At 35.1% G+C, this 19280-nt stretch overlaps 1 protein-coding gene across 1 annotated transcript in view; it reads right to left on the minus strand.

The window, feature by feature from the left end:
* Positions 1 to 19280, minus strand: part of LOC137489979 (uncharacterized) — a 196693-nt gene that overhangs the window by 20311 nt on the left and 157102 nt on the right. Inside the window, exon 3 of the mRNA XM_087236793.1 lies at positions 2490 to 2581. Coding sequence (XP_087092919.1) covers positions 2490 to 2581 — 92 coding nt within the window. The remainder of the gene's footprint in view (positions 1 to 2489; positions 2582 to 19280) is intronic.

A 19280-nucleotide genomic window follows, 5' to 3' on the forward strand; every position in this document is an offset into this window, starting at 1 on the left:
ATCAAATAAAGTTATTCACAAGATAAAAATAGCAACAAAAACAATATTATTAATATTAGTTATAAAGTATGATCTTATTTAGCATTCCTAATCCTGCACTCTCAGAAATAAAGGAATGCGTGTTGTCACTGGGGTGGTACCTTTTTATAAGGTACACATTTGTACTTAAAGGGTCCATATTGGTGCCTTAAAAGTATACATTAGTACCTAAAAAAATTAAGAGGAACACTTTTGTACTTTTTAGGTACTAATATGTATCCTTGAGATATTTAAAATGCACCTTTAAGGTACAAATTTGTACTTTTGGAAAAGGGACAACCCCTGTGACAGCTCGCGTACCTTTATTTCTGAGAGTGTACCCAAAACCTAAACCCAACTTTTACCTTACTAACTATTATTAAATCGCTAATTATTAGTAGCTAGTTATTATTAATCTAGTAGTGTTAGTTATTGGTTTGTTAATACCATGAATTGTTACCTACACTGTAAAAAGTTATTAGTTACTTAAAGCGAGTAAACCAATTGCATTAAAAGAAACAAGTTTACTTTAAGTAAACTTTTATGTAAGTCAACCCATTGTAACTTGTAATTGTTAAGTTGGCTTAACTTTTATAATTAAGCTAATTGTACTCACTTTTTAAAATAAAAGTAAACTAATCACTTTTTTCCAATACACCTCAATTATATTTGTTTTGTCCCCAGTTTTTCTGTATCTACACTCTCAGAAAAAAAAGGTATGCGAGCTGCCATTGGAATAGTAACTTTTCAAAAGTTACACATACTTGAAGGATCCATATTGGTATCTCATAAATATATATTAGTACCTACAAATTTTAAGGAAAATTAAACAGTTTTGTACTTTACAGGTTCCAATATGTACCCTTGAGGTATTAAAGTGGAGGTACAAATGTTAATATTTTAGGTACAAATTTGTACCTTTTGAAAAGGTACCACCTCAGTGACAGTTCTCGTACCTTTATTTCTGAGAGTGTAGCAAAATGACATAGTAAAATAAATCTGCTCTTCTAGACTTCAGTGTGTCTTTTAAATTCAATAAAAAAAATTCTGAAAACAGATGTGATAAAATAGTCTGACACTGTAGAAAGTGATTAGTTGACTTTAAAAAAAGTGATTAAAAATAGCATAATTATAAAACTTAAGCCAATTTAACAGTTCCAAGTTACAATGGGTTTACTTACATTATTTTTGTAAAGTCAACTTGTTGCTTTTTAAGGCAACTGGCTTGCTTACTTTAAGTAATCACTTTTTACAGTGTAAAGTGTTACCCAACATTTAAGAATAAAAAGGTTAAAACAGTTCAACAGTTGACTTTTACCATTTTCTAATCCATTCAGTCTTTCTCCTGATGTGGCGGGAGCAAATTTAGCTTAGCATCATTGAATCACAGTAGATCGTTAACATCTTGTTCAAACAAATAAAAAAATTGACAGTTTTTGATTTACATTCACGATTTGTTGACCATGTTTTACACTGTAGATTTTTTTTTATCAAATACAGTTATTTACAAGATAAAAATTGCAAGATAAACAATATTATTAATATTAATTCTAATGTGTCCCTGGACCACAAAACCTTCTTACGTCTTATGTTTCTTGTTAAAAAAAAGTCTTATGTTACTTGGGTTTAGTTATTGTTAAAAAAAAATATGCTTTTTTTTCTATTTTGTAAATTTACAACTGTAAATATATCAAAATTAATCTGTTATTAGTAATGTTATGTACATTTTCTCAGCATTATAATGTTGTTGAACCCTCAGTGTGCATATAATTAAAATAGTTTTCCAAAATGTATCTCAGCCAAATATTATCTCATTCTAACAAACCATGCGTCAATGTTGCCAAATGAGAAATGAAGCATCTCCAGTGCTCTGATGGATGAGGTGCTTTAAGCATGTGTATGTAACAACTTCTTTCAGAATTTTGCATTAAAAAGCAGAATGTTCTTATAAGCAATTATTAAAATCATTATTTTATTTTGAAACCTCATTGAATTTGATATAATATAAAATTAGACAAAATAAAGGGAGATTATATTGATGAATTAATAGAAAAACAACAACAACCCAGGCTCATTCTGAAAATGTACTGCTATATACATTTCTTGAGAGTGCCGAATACGTTCAAGGAGCTACATTTTTTTTTCTTTTTACAGTTTTTGTTTTTGCAAATCCACCAAAAGTTGCTGTGTACACTTTTTCAGATCTCAATTTTTTCTCACGAGTGCCATCAGTGCCTGCTGTTTTTGTTTAAATCCACTAGAGGCCACTGTCGACTGACTGACTGACTTACTGACTGATCGACTGACCCACCCTCCTCCTTCCCTAAACTCAAACAAAAGTGTTTTCAAAAGCACTGATTGACTTGCCTACCCACTTGATGATTTTACCACATTTTCAGATTTTACCACATTCTCAACCTGTTATGTACTTGTTTATTGAATTTATTTTTTGGCTTTTGTGTTTGTCTTACCTGTTTTCTGGAACTGTTCTTCGTCGGACTCGAACACTGTCGTCTTGTTCAACTTCTCTCTGGGTCTCAAGTTCTCAGACTTACTTGGTAAGCTACTGGACAAATTAGCAACAGCAAGAAAGCCGTTTATAAGAAGGTAAATGGTCAGCTGGTTAGTGAAAAAGAAACTGCATCATATCACCCTGTAGCGTTCGTTTTAAAAACAAAATGCAGCCATACGTACTTCTGGGTACGTAATTCATTAGCTCCAGAAATGTATGTAGGGCTACATTTTCAGAATGAGCCTATGTTGCAACTAAAATGCATATAGTTTTTGTTTAAGTTATCAAAATTAATTTTGGATAAGTGTGCATTGCAAAGTAAATAATTTATACACTTTTTAAGGAACTTTTCTCATCATTTGAATTTTTTTAATCTTTAGCTTGCAGATTTTAAAATAATTATCCAAAGTGTATCTAAGCCAAATAGTATCTTATCCTAACAAACCATGCATTGATGAAAATATTCTTTATTAAACTTTCATCTAATATTTAAATCTTGATTTAAGAAAAAAATAGACTTAAGGCTGGTTTTGGGGTTTAGGGTCACATATAGGCATCTAACAAAGAAACAAAAACAAATGCAAACTTAAATAATAACACTAGAATAAGCAATAATGGGAAAAAAAGACATTTATTCAGCATTGTTTTGCAAGGGTTTACCATGCGCATTGTTGATACGAATATTCAGATTATATGTGTGCCATAAGCACCCTGCTCTCGAATTGCAATGATTGCTAAGCAGCTTTCGATAAGAGAATGAGGCCAAACAATGATAGTATTCAGTGCCTGAACCCCCCTTTCTCCCTCTGTCCAGCTCTAAAACACATCTGTTTTCATGGTACTTGCCTGTCACACTATTGCCAACACCCTTTCAGTGGTATCCCTCCCACTCTCTTTGGGATGATGATGTTGGGTATGAATGTGCTACAGCACTAGACGGAGAGGAACATTTGGTGAGGGCTATGGCTAAAAGGAGCTCCCCATTCATGCACACACCATTACCCCTGCAAACATTCACTCTACAGATGGACTCTCTGAAAACACATGCACACACCCTTATTGTCTAATCATATACATTCTCCCACCATTCCCCCTGTATGGCTTTCTTTTGCATCTCAAATGAATTTATATCTCCTTTTTAAAAGTCAAATGCCTGATCTGAACATTTAGTTTATTTTAAAATATAAAACTTGCAAAGAACTTTCAGAGTTTCCCATATATAGTATTTGAAAAGTTCATAAGCAAAAACCTCTATGTGTCATCTGAAATGTCCTTCTAGAATGAGCATTGTTTTCAACCTCTTATGTTTTTGTTCAGTTATGTCATTTTAAAGGCAATGAAAGTAACCAATCACCATTCAAACTGAATTACTTAATCTACACACAAGAGTCTGAGAAAATTGCTTATCTTAGAAGAAAGTTTTAAATGACGCTTAGAGGTTTTTGCATCTGAAGCCTTCTAAGTGAAGGCTTTGGAAAGCCAGAACCCAGATGTCTAACATTCACCATAGCTTAATATTCTATCTACACATAACACCTAGACAACAAATCCTGTTTTTTTTGGACATATTTGGGAGATTGTTGATCTGCCCAAAGTGAAAGGTGCATAATTTTCTCAACATTTTGACTATACTTTAACACTTTTTGAAGAAGGGTAGTTGACAGTGATTGCTGAGGTGTTCTGAGTGTCCAAGTCATGTGGGATATCTGATATTCCAGGCTGATCTCACGAGAAGTTGTAAGTATTTTATGTTTTGTCAGTTTAGTGGCTAATTTTTACAAATTCTACGAGTTCAGTACGAAATTGTACGATTTTAAAAAGGAGGCCTGGCACCCAACCCCAACCTTAAACCCAACCATCATTGGGTGAAGAGCAAATCATACTGAATTGTACGAATTCGATTGTACGAATTCATACGAATTAGCCACTAAATTAAAGAGTTACAAATTGCTGTGAGATTGTGTCAGATATTCTGGTGTAGATGTGGAGTAAAGGCTCTTTCATCTATTTAAAAGAACACTCCACTTTTTTTTTTTAAAGGCTCAAACAGTTCAACAGTTGTCTTTTACCATTTTTTAATCCATTCAGCCCATCTCCGGGTATAGCGGGAGCACATTTAGCTTAGCTTAGCATCATTGAATCACATTAGATCATTAGGATCTCACTCAAACAAATAAAAAAAAAAAGAAAATATTTGACAGTTTTCCTGTTTAAAGCTTGACACTTCTGTAATTAAATCACATACCAAGACTGATGAAGAATGAAAAGTTGCTATTTTTTAAGCCGATATGCCTATAGGAACTCATAAAGGAGCTTTGTTGTCGTACCATGGCTGCAGCAAGCAATGATATTATATACAACAAAAATTATTTTCAAAAATGAAAATGATTTAGTCAGTACCAAAAACAAAACACAAAATATTCAAACAGATTAATCAAGAATCATGGTGCAAAAAAGATGAAACACCCAAAAAATATTAAAGAAAATCAGTAAACACTTTAGGTCACAATCCACACTATTAACAACCCATTAGCTAACACTACTAGCTTAATAAACTAATAACTAGTAATGTATTAATAGTTAGTAAGGTAGAATTTGGGTTCAGGTGTTGGGTAGGATAAGGAATGCAGAATAAGATTAAAATTTATATTTACTAATTAATTGTTATTTCTTGATAATTGGCAGGTAACAAGTCGGTAGTTAATGGAATGAGTTGTGAGCTAAACTGAAGTGTTTCAGAAAATTGTAATTACCAGGACAAATTATAAAATACAAAATATGAAAATCCAACGCTAACTCATGGCAATTTGTAACTTTTTCCGTACAATCTCATTCATACAATTTCCATCTTAAAATGGTGGTTGGGTTTAGGGGCGGGGTTTGGTGCCATTTCTCCTTTTTAAAATGGTACATGTTCGTATGAATTAGCCACTAAACTGAACAAGACATAAATGTAAAATACGTAAACTTTAAATACTTAGATTTCCTCTTGAGATGCAGGCTGAAAAATGCAGTTGATTTTCTAGAATGTAATTAATGTAGCAGCATTTTGTATTCCAGCTATATAGCATATCAGCATATTGGAATGATTTCTTAATGGCTGCATTAAGGGCTGCCAAAATGACATGAGATTTATTTTAATGTGTAATAACATATCACAATATTACTATATTCACTATATTTTAGATCAAATAAATGCACATTTTGTGGGAAAAAAAAACATTTAAATAAACAGTTGAAATACATTTTGAAAGGCATTTTCTGAGAAGTTCTGAAAGGCTCACAATTTAACAATTCAAATTCGTAAAATCTCTTTCACGCACATTTTCATTGTGAAACCCTCCATTTATCCCTCTAACGGCTGACACAACACTTTATCTCAGATGATGAAAAAAGTTATTTTTTCCATGTTACGAGTTTGTAGACCAAAACACTCTCCAACTCCCTCAAGACCCTCTCAGCGTCCAAACTTTTCAGGTTCTTTCTCTGAATGCATATCAAAATAATGACCATGCCTGGCAGTGAGAAGAGGCCTGGGCCATTGTTGGGGTTGTCAGGGAGGTCTCATTAAAAGGGACCAATGGACAAATGGGGCGCCTGTAGGCCTTTGTCTGAATGGAATACCCACACACTAAACTTCCACTCCATCACTCCGGGACCCTTATGGCTCAGCAATCCCCTCCCAATGGACTCAATCTAAATCTGCTGTACCAGAAAGCACCAGCTCAGGAGTGAAATATTGCTTGTCCCTCCCAGTCCCTTTTTCTTTGGACGGGACAGTTGGATAGTGAGGTCCGGAATGCTAAGCTGGGGGTTCTTTATTAGGTTCACTCATGGGTCATATCAACTTTTCAAGGGGTGATTTACGCCCATGGTGGCCGGTTTGGGTTTTTAAATGACGATTTGGATTTGTGTATGTGTCCAATTTAAGGTGGGATCCAAAAATAGATATAAAAATGGAGAGTGCGATATGTTTCACTGCTCTGCCATGCTAAAATAAGATGCTCTTTTAGCGGGTGCAAATGAACTGTCAGGGGTTTGGAGACAAAACTATTTCGGCTGCAGCAATAGTGCAGTGTTAAATGCTTTTGCTCCTTGTCCTTGCCTGACATTTACAGATAAAAATGCAAAACCCTTTTAAAAATAGTCATTAAAAAGCACAACTTTTTCAAAATTCATCGTATTGAACTTGGGGAAGTGTTCTGCTCTCCAACAACAAATGGTCTTTTAGTGGTTATTTTTAATACCCCCCAAACCTCCCCCCCATGCATTTCAAAGAATGCTGGAAAATTCTAGCTTTACTAAATATAGCTGCTATGACTGTGATCACAGTAACAAAAACCATGTGTACTTTTTCATTTCCCAGTTTTTGGGATGTGAAAGGATGTTTTTTTTACCCTCTTGTTTCTGTGGTGAACTGAGTGGGTGATGGGATGGATCCCCTTCAGGAAGTCCCATGACCTCTGTGTGTCAATTTACACCAGGGGTGTCCAATCCTGCTTCTGGAGGGCTGACGTCTCACAGATTTTATAGCTTTAGCATGCCTAAAAGTTACTAGTACTGTGGCTGAAACCACTCAATTGGTCACAGTACAGTAGTGTAATATAACTAAGCACAAATACTCAAATTACTCTAAAATTACTGTAATTGAGTATGTCAGCAACTACGACATTCTCTAGACTTGTCCCTTAAGGATGGCAGAATACCATCTTGGTCTTTTTGACATGGAAAAAACAATTGCTTTTTTCATTTTCTCTCAAAAGGAAGATAAACTCAATGTTGTCCAATGTTGGGTGTTCTCCCCTTACTTTCTTGAAAGTTATGTGGGAGAACAAATTTTAGTGAAGAAGAATAGCTGTCGGTCTGTTCTGGTATGTTTTTTCAAAGGTGCCGCAATATCAAACCACAAGCAAAAGTTTATTTATTTAACGCCAGTTCATCTCAATAAGATATTTCCTAAAGTTGCTCACTGTTGTATTAAGTGCAAATCCAATGTTGGTACTGTGATGCATGTATTCTTGGGACTGTGACATGATTAAGACACACTGAAAAGAAATCCACAAATTAGCTCAGAAGATTATTGGTAAACCTTTGCCTCTTGCTATTTATCTTCTTAATTGTAAAACTGCTTTACACGTTAGTCATGGACTAGAATCTGTGTTACACCTTTGTAAAACACATCTATTCACTTACCCAAATAATCCACTTTTCTGGACTCATATCTGAAAATGAAATATTTATAACTTAACTAATGTTAATAGATAAACATGTTGAGGATTAGCTGATATTCTGCAGATTTCTAAAATGATAAGACGTTTTTCCACAATAGCACTGTGGTGTATACTCAGCAAATTGAAGCTTCTTTTACATTGACACATTAAAGTGTCATTACGCTTGGCCTTTCAGGAAAAGGTTGTGCGAATGTGTCAAAAAAACAAAAAACAAAGCAAAACAAAACTGTGGATTGATAGTATATGTGTTATGCTGATGCATTCTGTCAGTGAACTGTATGGCTTGTTGTCATCATCAAGTTGTCGGGTTGACATTGATGCAAAAGAATTACATTAGCACAAACGCTGACACAGAAAAATGTGGGTTATTGTTGTTTAAGACAGAACTGTGTATTGAAAATCTACTGTAAAATTACAGCAAAAAATATTTGTGAACTACAGTAAATTTCTGTAAATTAACGTCCATTTTTTTACAGTAAGGTTCTGTAGTTTAACAGCCATTATTTTACATTTGTTAAGCTGCTGGAATTTTTTTTTTTTTTTTTTTTTTTTTTACAGTGTAGTCTAAACTCTTAAAACAGATCAAAACTAATGTTTAAAGGCAAACCTGTTGACGTTTAGTTAATATGTTGACTAATTCCTAAAATGATAAGACGTTTTTCCACAATAGTAGTTTCAAGAGTTAACACTTAGCTGATAATTGATTATAAAGCATGTTTGGCATGCTGTCCCGGCATGCAAGCCTTGAGCTCATAAGATTCTCGAGCACAAGGCTCGCTCCTGCTTGCGGGGTAAAAGGGAAGTTTGGGCTCAGGTAGGTCTCAATAACTCTCCCTTTATTAAGGGCTAATGACAAGTTAGGAATTGCTATAGAGATATGCTGCTGGTTAATAGCTAGGCTATAGAGCCACTTTAGATTGATCAATTCACTTATGACACATGTCTTTGGCCTATGGGAGGTATCCGGGGAACCCAGGGGAAACCCACACAAGCTCTGGGAGAACATGTAAACTCCCCACAGAAATGCTAACTTGCCTGTTAAGGACTTGAACCAGTGATCTTCTTGCTGTGAGGCAACAGTGATAACCACTGGGCTGCCATGCTGCCCTAAAAAAGAAATGGGGAGGAGTAGGGGGGGAAGGGGGGTTCGTCAAGGCAATGAGACCTGAAGTAAGAAACTCTGATTATTTATAATGAGTTAGGAATCATCTGATTGGTGAATTGGTGAATGCGGGACCAGCTGTGATCAATCATTAGCATGTGCTCCTCTCAGAATTTGTTTATGAATAAACTAATTTACAAATGTGAAGCTTCTTCTACTCTACAGACATATAAAAACTGACTCTTAGCTTCTTAAATGTGTACTAGCAAATCTGTTAGCTTAAGCCATTACGCTTGGCCTTTCAGGAAAAGTTTGTTTCAGGAATAAATAAACAGTATGTGGATTGAAAGTGTGTGTGTGTTATGCTGATGCGTTCTGCAGGTGAACTCTGCCACTTATTGTCGTCATCAAGTTGTCGACATAGTGATGCAAATTAATCACATTAGGACAAACGTTGACACAGACAAGTGTGTGTGTGGTTGTCGAAGAGAAACCTTTGTGTAAACCCAGATGTTGATCCCGGTCCAGGCTCTGCGGGTGGGAAAGTGTCACCACGACTTCCCTTTCAATTCCCTAAAGATATTATTGAATGCAGGCTCGCATCACAATGAGAACTTGAAAGCACGGTTCCTGTATGGGTCCCGGCAGTGCATTACGAAGCCCAAATAAGCATTCCCTAGTATGCTTGCTCAAGCAGTTTGCTTCACTTTATTGTTTTAAAGTTTAATGTAGATATTTTTGAGAATATCCTTTTGTTCTGGGGTGGAAGGAAAAGAGCTTCAGCCTTAATGGGGTCATGATGGAGCCATTCATTTTATGGACATAAATGTCAGCAGTAATAAAAGTTGTTAGAGCGTGATATCAATCTTCAGCGTGTTTTGATATTTTGCTGCAATATCTGAATTTCTTTAGCAAGGAGAATGCATCTCTGTAATGTAAAGCTAATTGAATTTGCGGTGGTCCACTTTTGCCAGAAACGTGAGGGGAGTTTTATGAGATAAGTCAGGTTGACATCATGCATTCTGCTGGCTGGGAGGAGGAACGCCCAGGGAAGACACTGCATGGAGCAGATGAGTAGGAGAAAGCCCGAGCGGAGAAATCAGGAAGACACTTTATCATCATTAGCGGAGAAAAGGTAAACCAAACACAAATATTTTGGCTAACTTTTGCTTGGCATTCGAAACTTGACAGCATACCCCCCACTGAGCAGTGATATTTCTCCAAATCACAAGACACAATCGTTGGACTTAAGCTGAAAAAACACTCGAAAGTAGTAAGGAAAGAAAGAGAGAGCGAGCAATCTGTCATCCGCCAGAGTGAGCAAACTAACAAAACACAACAGCAAGTTCATAAATTAGTTATTCAGCCAAATTAAATACATGTCTGCTGTCAAACTGAAAGCATAAAGGAAAACGCTGTAGGGTTCAAGATAAACACATTTTCAGAGTATTTTCCTAATTCCCTCCAGCAATGAGTTGTACAACTAAAGTCTGTTCAAAAATGCACTTGTAAAAACAAGGCAAAAAGATTTACTTCACGTTTTGCTAGAAAGCAGGGCCTGGTTAACCCTTAATGGCAAATGTTAAAATATGTACAACATGAGCACAATATTTTGAGATAATGACATCGTCACTTGAGTCACTTCTCAGTAAACTACGGCTCTTTGTAGTAAATGCTGCACTTAATATTAGTTGAGGGTTTCCCAGTGATGGGTTGCGGCTGGAAGGGCATCCGCTGCATAAAACATATGCTGGATAAGTTAGTGGTTCATTCTGCTGTGGTGTCCCTGGATTGATAAAGGGACTAAGCCTAAAAGAAAATGAATGAATTTGGTCACTTTATTAGGTACACCTTAATAGTACTGAGTTGGACTCCTTTTGCCTTCAGAACTGCTTTAATCATTCGTGACGTAGATTCAACAAGGTGCTGGAAATATTCTGGTATATTTTGGTCCATATTGACATGATAGCATCACACAGTTGTTGCAAATTTGTTGGCTGAACATCCATGATGTGAATCTCCCATTCCATCCCATCCAAAAGGTGCTCTATTGCAGGGGTTCCCAAACTTTTCAGCACGTGACCCCAAAATAACAATGCCAGTGACTCGCGACCCCCAATATCCTCTGAGGTGGTTATAAATACAGAAAACTTGCATGCAATGGCACACACACACACCAATAGACCAAAGTCTATTCTTTGTTTAATTTTTTTTTAATGTATGTCAGTGCTGTAAATGGGCCAGAAAATCAATCTGCTGCATCTGACGCTATTGCTGTCTTTAATATAATGTATTTACCCCAGGGGTCGCAATCCAATAGAACTAGTAAATAAGCTACTATAAACGACTGTTTTTTTATCTTCAGTTGGTTATGGATAAAATATGGTAATTCTTATGGCCTAATAATAATAAGTAGATTTTTGGAAATCACCAGGCGACCCCCCTTCATTGTTCCGCGACCCCTCAAGGGGTCCCGACCCCCACTTTGAGAACCACTGCTCTGTTGGACTGAGTTCTGGTGACAGTGCAGGCAATTTGAGTACAGTGAACTCATGTTCACAAAACCAGTCTGAGATGATTTGAGCTTTATTACATCAATACCACATGCCTAAATTGTTAAAACAAAGAAGGATGGCTAAATGCTTTCATGTTGTTGATGACCAATTGTGATCCTACCATCTAAATGTCACAGCAGAAATTGAGACTCATCAAAACAGAAAATGCTTTTCCAATCTTCTATTGTCCAGTATTGGTGAGCCTCTGCGAATTGCAGTCTCAGTTTTCTGTTCTTAGCTGACAGGAATAGAATCAAGTGTGGTCTTCTGCTGCTGTAGCCCATCTGCCTCAAGGTTTGATGTGTTGCGCGTTCACAGATTATCTTCTGCATATCTCATTTGTAACGAGTGATTATTTGAGTTACTGTTCCCTTTCTATCATCTTGAACCAGTCTGGCCATTCTCCCCTGACCTCTGGCATCAACAAGGCATTTGTGCCCACAGAACTGTTGCTCACTGCATATTGTTTCTTTTTCAGACCAATCTCTGTAAACCCCAGAGAAGCTTGTGTGTGAAAATCCCAGTAGATCAGCAATTTCTGAACAACATCAACAACCATGCCACATTCAAAGTCACTTAAATCACCTTTCTTCTCCATACTGATGCTCGGTTTGAACTGCAGCAGATCGTCTTGACTATGTCTACATCCCTAAATGCATTGAGTTGCTTTCATGTAATTGGCTGATTAGCAATTTTCGTTAATGAGCAGTTGGACAAGTGTACCTAATAAAGTGGCCGCTGAGTGTATATGTAATTTATGCAACATAATTGCACCCATATTCAAAATTATGAAACATTTCATTTTTTGTATTTATTTTTAATTCATAATATTATTTTTTGCATTCATTTTATAAAATTTCATTTAGGAAAATAAATGTATATGCATTTCTATTTATATAAAATACAATTAAAATGTGTAACTTATTGATTGTGAACATCAAAACAGGACATTTTGTTTGTCTTTCACCTAGATACAGTACAGAAATTTAAATGTACAGTAAAATAGTATGTGTTAAACTAAACTAATTTTGCCAAAGTACATTAAAAACAGCATTACTAAACCAATGCAATTTTCACACAAAACAATTGTTTCTTTAACCTTTGCATTCAGTAGCTTTTGTATTTCAAAAAAAAAAAACAAAAAAAACTAAGCAACACAAGTGACAGGTAAATAAAAAAAATAAATAAATAAATGTGACAGTAGGAAAATAATAACAATAAAATAAATGCTATACAAGAAAATTTAATTATATTTACTTTTGCAATATTATGTTATGCATTTACTTTATTTACATGTATTATTTTTAACATAAATACATAATTAAACAAATAAATGATTCACAAAAATAAATAAATAATTAAATAAATAAAACAATGTTTACATTTGTATTATTATTTTTTTGCATTTACTTCACTTACATGTTATTCTTATAACTCAAATAAATAAATACAAAATAAATAAATAAGTAAATAAATAAATAAATGTAACAGTAGGAAAATAATAGCAATAAAATACATGCTATACAAGCAAATGTAACAATGTTTACATTTGTATTATTTTCTGCATTTATTTCATTTACATTTTTTAATAAATCTAAAATAAATAAAAAAACAAATGAACAAAAAAATAAATAAACAAATGTAACAGTAAAAAAATAATAGCAAAAATAAATGCTATACAAGAAAATGTAACTATATTTATTTTTTATTATGATGTTCTACATTTTCTTCATTTACATTTTATTCTTTTTAAAACAAACAAACAAACAAACAAACAAACAAACAAACAAACAAACAAACAAACAAACAAACAAATAAATGAAAAATAATAAATAAACATAAATAACCAAACAAAATAAATAAATAAATAAATAAATAAATAAATAAATAAATAAATAAATAAATAAATAAATATAACAATGGGAAAAAATAGCAATAAAATAAATGTTATGCAAGTAAATGTAACAATATTTACTTTTGTATAATGATTTTCTGCATTTACTTCATTTACATGCTATTATTTTAAATAAATAAATAAATAAGTAAATAAATAAATAAATAAATAAATAAATAAATAAATAAATAAATAAATAAATAAATAAATAAATAAATAAATAAATAAATAAATAAATAAATAAATAAATAAAACATACAAACAAACAGAGCTGCAGATTTTAACACATGGTAGTCATGTTTCTTACCATTAGATTTAGCTTAAAGTCATTAGTCCAGTTTACAGTTTGTATTTAGCACCGTCCAGTGATTGAATGAATGAGATGGAGGTTACAGTAACACGTGCAGACGTAACCTCTGTCTTTCAGAGTTCAACAAAAAGCAAGCAAGCTTCAGCTCGGCTCAACGAGTAAAACAGAGACAAACATATTTGTTTGGACTTGAAAAGAGAGGAAAAAGCAAAACACAGAGAAAGAGAGAGAGAGAAGGAGAGATAGAATGTGTGCGTGAGGCAAATGCTTTCGCACAGAGCAGAGAAAATAGCTGTCTGTAAATGTGTGATAGTGAGAGAGCGACTGACAGTCCGGCCCAGAAAAAAAGTGTGAATGAGAGAGAGGAAAAATTGAAGACAGGTACATTGAAAAGTCAAAGGGAAAAAAGACACCTCCAGTAAAAGATGTTAGAGGTGTTAGCGGTGATAGAGGAAAGGCTTAGCTGTCATAGTCTTCTGCCTCATTTGGGGGAAAACCGAAAAGACAACCTGCACTGGAAACACACGGCCGTCAAAAAAGAGAGACGTAAACACTGACAAAGAGTGAAACAGAGGGAAATGAAAGAGACAGAAACCAGTAGAGATGCCTCCTTAACCCCATAGGCAGCGTCTTGTTTTTGGTCTTTCTCTCTCCCTCTCGCTCAATGTCTCCTGTAAATTCAGCAAACACACTTTCTTTGATGTCTCACACAGATGGCAGAAATCCTTTTCCTCGCTGCCTGCCTGTCTGCCTGCCTGTCTGTCTGTCTGGGCAACCCTTCACTGCCAGACTGAGGTGTGCCAATGTGGGTTCAAAACACTTACATGTAAAGAAGGGGAGCTTTTTTTTCACCGTAGTTTCCACTCATATCATTGTTTTGTCGGCTGATGCAAGAGAATTGACTTCTTTATATCATGTCAAAAGTCGAAAAGTTCTTCAAGCCTCCACTTGACTTTGTGTGCATGATGCAATAGACGTCTGCGAGGAGGAACAAATTAAATTTTGAAAGCTTTTGAAGCAGACCTGAGACGGTTCGCATCAGAATCTGGGTTGTTTGGTTGTCGAGAAAGCTGTTTTCTGATTTTAAAGACAGAAAGGTGGGTATGTGGTAAAGTTTGAAGTTAGTATTTGTTTAAAGTGTTTGTGTAAAGTGCAAGTCAAGCAATTTAGAACCACTTGTTTAGTAAACAAAGCAAGTCTCTCATGTAATATATCTACTTAAATACAGAATATAATACTTTACAAAGGTTATTGAACATATGTACATTTGTATATATTAATCAATAATATTGCTGAAATTAATATTAAAACTGAATAAATATATATTTCTACATTTTAAAAATGTAAATAAATAGATTGAATGATGATGATTCCATGCGGGCCTACTCGTACCTTCCTTCGAATTAAAAATGCCTTTAAAATGCACATTTGTTGTATATTATTGTGATAAAATGCATTGTTTTAATATCTACTTGTCTTTGGACACATAATGCCTTTGGAAAGCCGCTTATAATCTTTGTTTCTTTTTAATACATCTGTGACCCATCTTAAGACCCAAAGCAATCTTTCTTTTTCTTAGCTTATAGAAGTAAACAGAAGTTTGTAATGCCAGAGCAGCAATATACATATATTTTTTTGTTAACATCCCAATCTGCTACATAAAAATATAGAAAAATCATGTCAACTTCTTGGTTGAATGAAAGCAGTAAAAAACAACAACAAAAAAGTTAACAAAAAAGGTCAGTTTAGCTTTTTTGGATATGAAAGATTTCAGGAGAATTCAGAATTAATCAAAATGGTTAACATTTATTTTCCAGATGCAAGTTTTTCTTGCCAATTACAGAATCAGAGAATAAAAGCCAGTTCAGAAGTAAATGCACAACATCAATTACTTAAAGGGCCATGAACCCCCCCCCCCCCCCCCTCTTCAGCAGGGTTTTTTCAAACCTCTAGTTTGAAAAAAAGTCAGGAAAGTGGGCGTGTCCAGCTCTGTTTAGGAAGAAGTGTCAGAGGAGCAAAAGCAATTTGCATGAAAATGGGAGTGGCAGTTTGGGCATGCGCTGATTTTCACAAAAGCAAAACTCACACACATGCATGGCAAATGAGAGAAAAAAAACCTCTTCATTTCTCGGAAACTTAGATGCACTCTGTAGGTAGCGTCAAAAAGTTGTGTGTGTTATGTGACAAAATGTGGCGAAAGTCCTACACGATGGCAAGTTTGATTCTGGTGCTAACATGTTTACACTCTGTGTAATAGTTAGTTCGATACAAACAAACAAAGACCACTGGTCGCTCACTCACCAAATCTGTAGAGACAGGACAATCAAAACCAACTAGAGCTGTGTCTTTATTAAGAGGAGATGAGCAGCAAATCCGGATCTCACCATTTCCAGATGAGAAAAGCTCTCAGCTAAAAAAATGTTCCTTAGACACGTATTGTTGTCGTGCGTCGCTTGCACTGTAATCCACACGTGAGTGCAGCTGCGCTGTCATAGAGAGAAAATGAAAACAAAAACCTTCACTGCAGCAAATTATAAAAGCAACACTGCACGCTTGTTTTGGCAACACAACGTGGCGTCTCTCTGCCATCTGAACACTGTAATTGGTAAAAACAGTCTTCGAAGCTATCATGCACATTAATGAAGTTGCACCGCTGCAAGTGCGCTGATTGGTTTGAACCAAGTCTTACTCATGAATGAATGCAGCACACTCAGAGATGTAATAAGGCACTCCCAGGTACAGAGGTCCAGTCTACATGCTGGAATATACGTTAAGATCTTATGGCCGTGACGCAGCTTCAAAAATTCGTTATAAACCGGAAGTACGAATTTGGTTGAAATAACGCAAAAACAACCAATTTTCACTTTTTAGTGAAACATGTGTGTCCTGATAGTGTTTTTAGCAGCATGGGACACATATATAACTGTCGACAGCTCAAAAAATGTGTTTTGGTGTGACCCTTTAAAGATAAATGTAAGAGTAGATGGAAATCAAAATTATACATAGTGTTGAGATTGAGACCTATCCCCTACGGGCTGTCTGGATACAGACTTATGACCCTGAGACATTTTGTCCTTCTCTTTAAATACCCTTGGAAATCAATGATGTCTTGTGTTAAAGTAAACCAGTGACTTAAAGATTTACTCATCTGTTGGGATTTAATCAAAATTTATCAAAGATAGTGAAAAAACCTTGTTACCAGAGTATTTATCAATAGAGGTTGGGTCTATAATAGGGGTTATAGAGGGGAAGGAAAATTTAGGAAAGAGGGCAAAGTCTATCCTGGGCCTTTTTCTTCAGATTTCAGAGTTTTTGTTGTTTTATTATAGGGCAAATTTAAGTCTGAGTAAAATCCATCTCTATGCTATTATACATTACAACCATTAATGTATATATTTGTTTTTTGTTGCTTTGGAGAAGTAACGTAAATTCTTTTAAATAATAGGTCACCTGCTTCTCGTCATAAGCCACGGCTGTGTTCAAAATGTTTTTAAAGTGCACTGCGAAGAGAATGCAATTGTAAATATGAAGATCACTAAAACTGAACTGTAAAAATACTTTGAAGCAAATTACACCTAAGAGAAATGACTTTTTTTTTTCTTTTTTCTTTTCTAAATGTTAGAATGTTCTAAATCTTCTTCTTCTTCTTTGGCCTTAGTCCCATATGGTTACAGGGTCAGCTCTTTGGAACAAAACATTTTTAGACTTGTCCATATGATAACGACTTTTTTTTTACACACTGCGGCCGACCTGTCACCCTTATACACTACGGACAATTTAACCTACCCAATTCACCTGCAGCATGTCTTTGGACTGTGGGGGCAACCAGAGCACCTGGAGAGAACCCACACGAACATGCAAGGATAACATGCAAACTCCTCACAGAAATGCAAACTGAGGCAAGATTCAAACCAGCGAACCAGCGACCCCGCGACGTTCTTGCTGTGAGGCGACAGCACTATCTACTGCGCCACTGCTTCGCCCCTTAGAATGTTCTAAATGAATAGCGTATAAGGGGGATAACCAGGAATAGAACACAACTAGGAACAATGTTTCTAACTACAGCTCTAGAGGTGTAGTTGCAAGTGTACAAGTTTGTGACAGTTTGAAAATGTTTGTTGACACAATGGATTTAGGAAATGGCAAATCAACGAACTATGTTTGTAACGACGGAACTTGCGACCTCAATTAGCTTACGATGATTTTTGGAAATGCACCACAGTTTGGTTCTGTACAAATTGCATAGAATATTTTGTAAAACTGTTATTATCTGCATTTTCTTCAGGAGGTAATTCAGTTGCTTAATGTGGCTGTCATTTTACAAATCATTGAACTGTATGGGTATGGATTAAGCGCTAAAAGGTGAACTGGCATGAGTTCAGCTGCAATCTGTATGTGGCTATTACATCATTGGAATGGTGGAATCAAGCTAAACTGAAAAATAAAGGTATAAAAATGACAAGTAATTAGTTTTAAGTAGAAAACTGCTTTCCTGTAAAACGTACACAAGCAAATCCTTATTTACAGCTTAAAAATGTGTTTTTACACAGTCTAGGGTTTGGCCCAAGCAATCAAATCAAGTGTGACAGCAGCTTAAAACTAAACAAAGACACAAAAATGGCTATAATGGCCCACATATGAATAGAAATATGGAAATAGATCTGTGTGACAGGCTGTGGAAGGCTGAGAGAGAGAGAGAGGCGAGAGCGGGAGAAGGAGGTTTTAATGCATCAGCCAAGAATTTCCCATGTTTATTATTAATGGCCTCTCTCTTAAAAATGACACTTCCCCAATTTCATCAAGTCACCGTCTCCAGGGCTGTTTATCACGTGTGTGTGTGTGTGTGTGTGTGTGTGTGTCTTTGTGCCTGCATTTTACTGTGTGGGCTACAGTGTTATAGTGTGTGTGTGTTTGTGTGTGTGTGTGCTCTCCATCATTCTGTGCCAGAGGCTAGATTAATCCAATCTATCACCACCAAAACCTGTGCGACCTTCATATGCGTCCCCACTGAATTGCCAACTCTTTGGACCGTCCCGTGGACCCACGAATAAAAGAACAGCAGAAAAGGATTTTCATAATAGACTTTACACATAATGATGAATTGAGGTTGTTGTTAACTATTGCTGTGAGCTACAAATCACATGAAATAGAAATTGATATACGTTAATATGCTTTGAAATAACTCAAAGTGTTTACTAAATGAATTTACAAACATCAAATACAAACAAGCTAAACTAAATGTTATTCCTCAAAAGACAGAAAAACATTCAATGAAATGCAAACAAGAACAAATAAAAACAAACACATTAACTAAAAAAGAAGCAATGTAAAAACAATCAATGCATAAACACACGCAATAAAAAAAAAACAAAAAAAGACTTTTGCTGTTTATTGAACTACTTATTTGAAACGAGCTGAATCAACACAATCATTGAGTTTTTTTGGGACAACTTAATTGTTTTATGTTCAATCCCCTTATATTTGAAAAAAAAAAGTTGCATTATTGCATTGTTGCAACATCATTGGTTTGTGTTTGTTCTGGCTTTTGCTTTTAGCAGCAATAATGACGATTGGAAACTTTGCTTAAAACAAAAATGAACTGTTTACTAAAGTTAATTGTTTTATACTGAAGCAGGAGTGAACTCTGAACACACACTC

The sequence above is a fragment of the Danio rerio genome, chromosome 1 (genome assembly GCF_052040795.2).
Source record: "Danio rerio strain M-AB ecotype USA chromosome 1, GRCz13ab, whole genome shotgun sequence".
NCBI classification, from domain to species: Eukaryota; Metazoa; Chordata; class Actinopteri; order Cypriniformes; family Danionidae; genus Danio; species Danio rerio.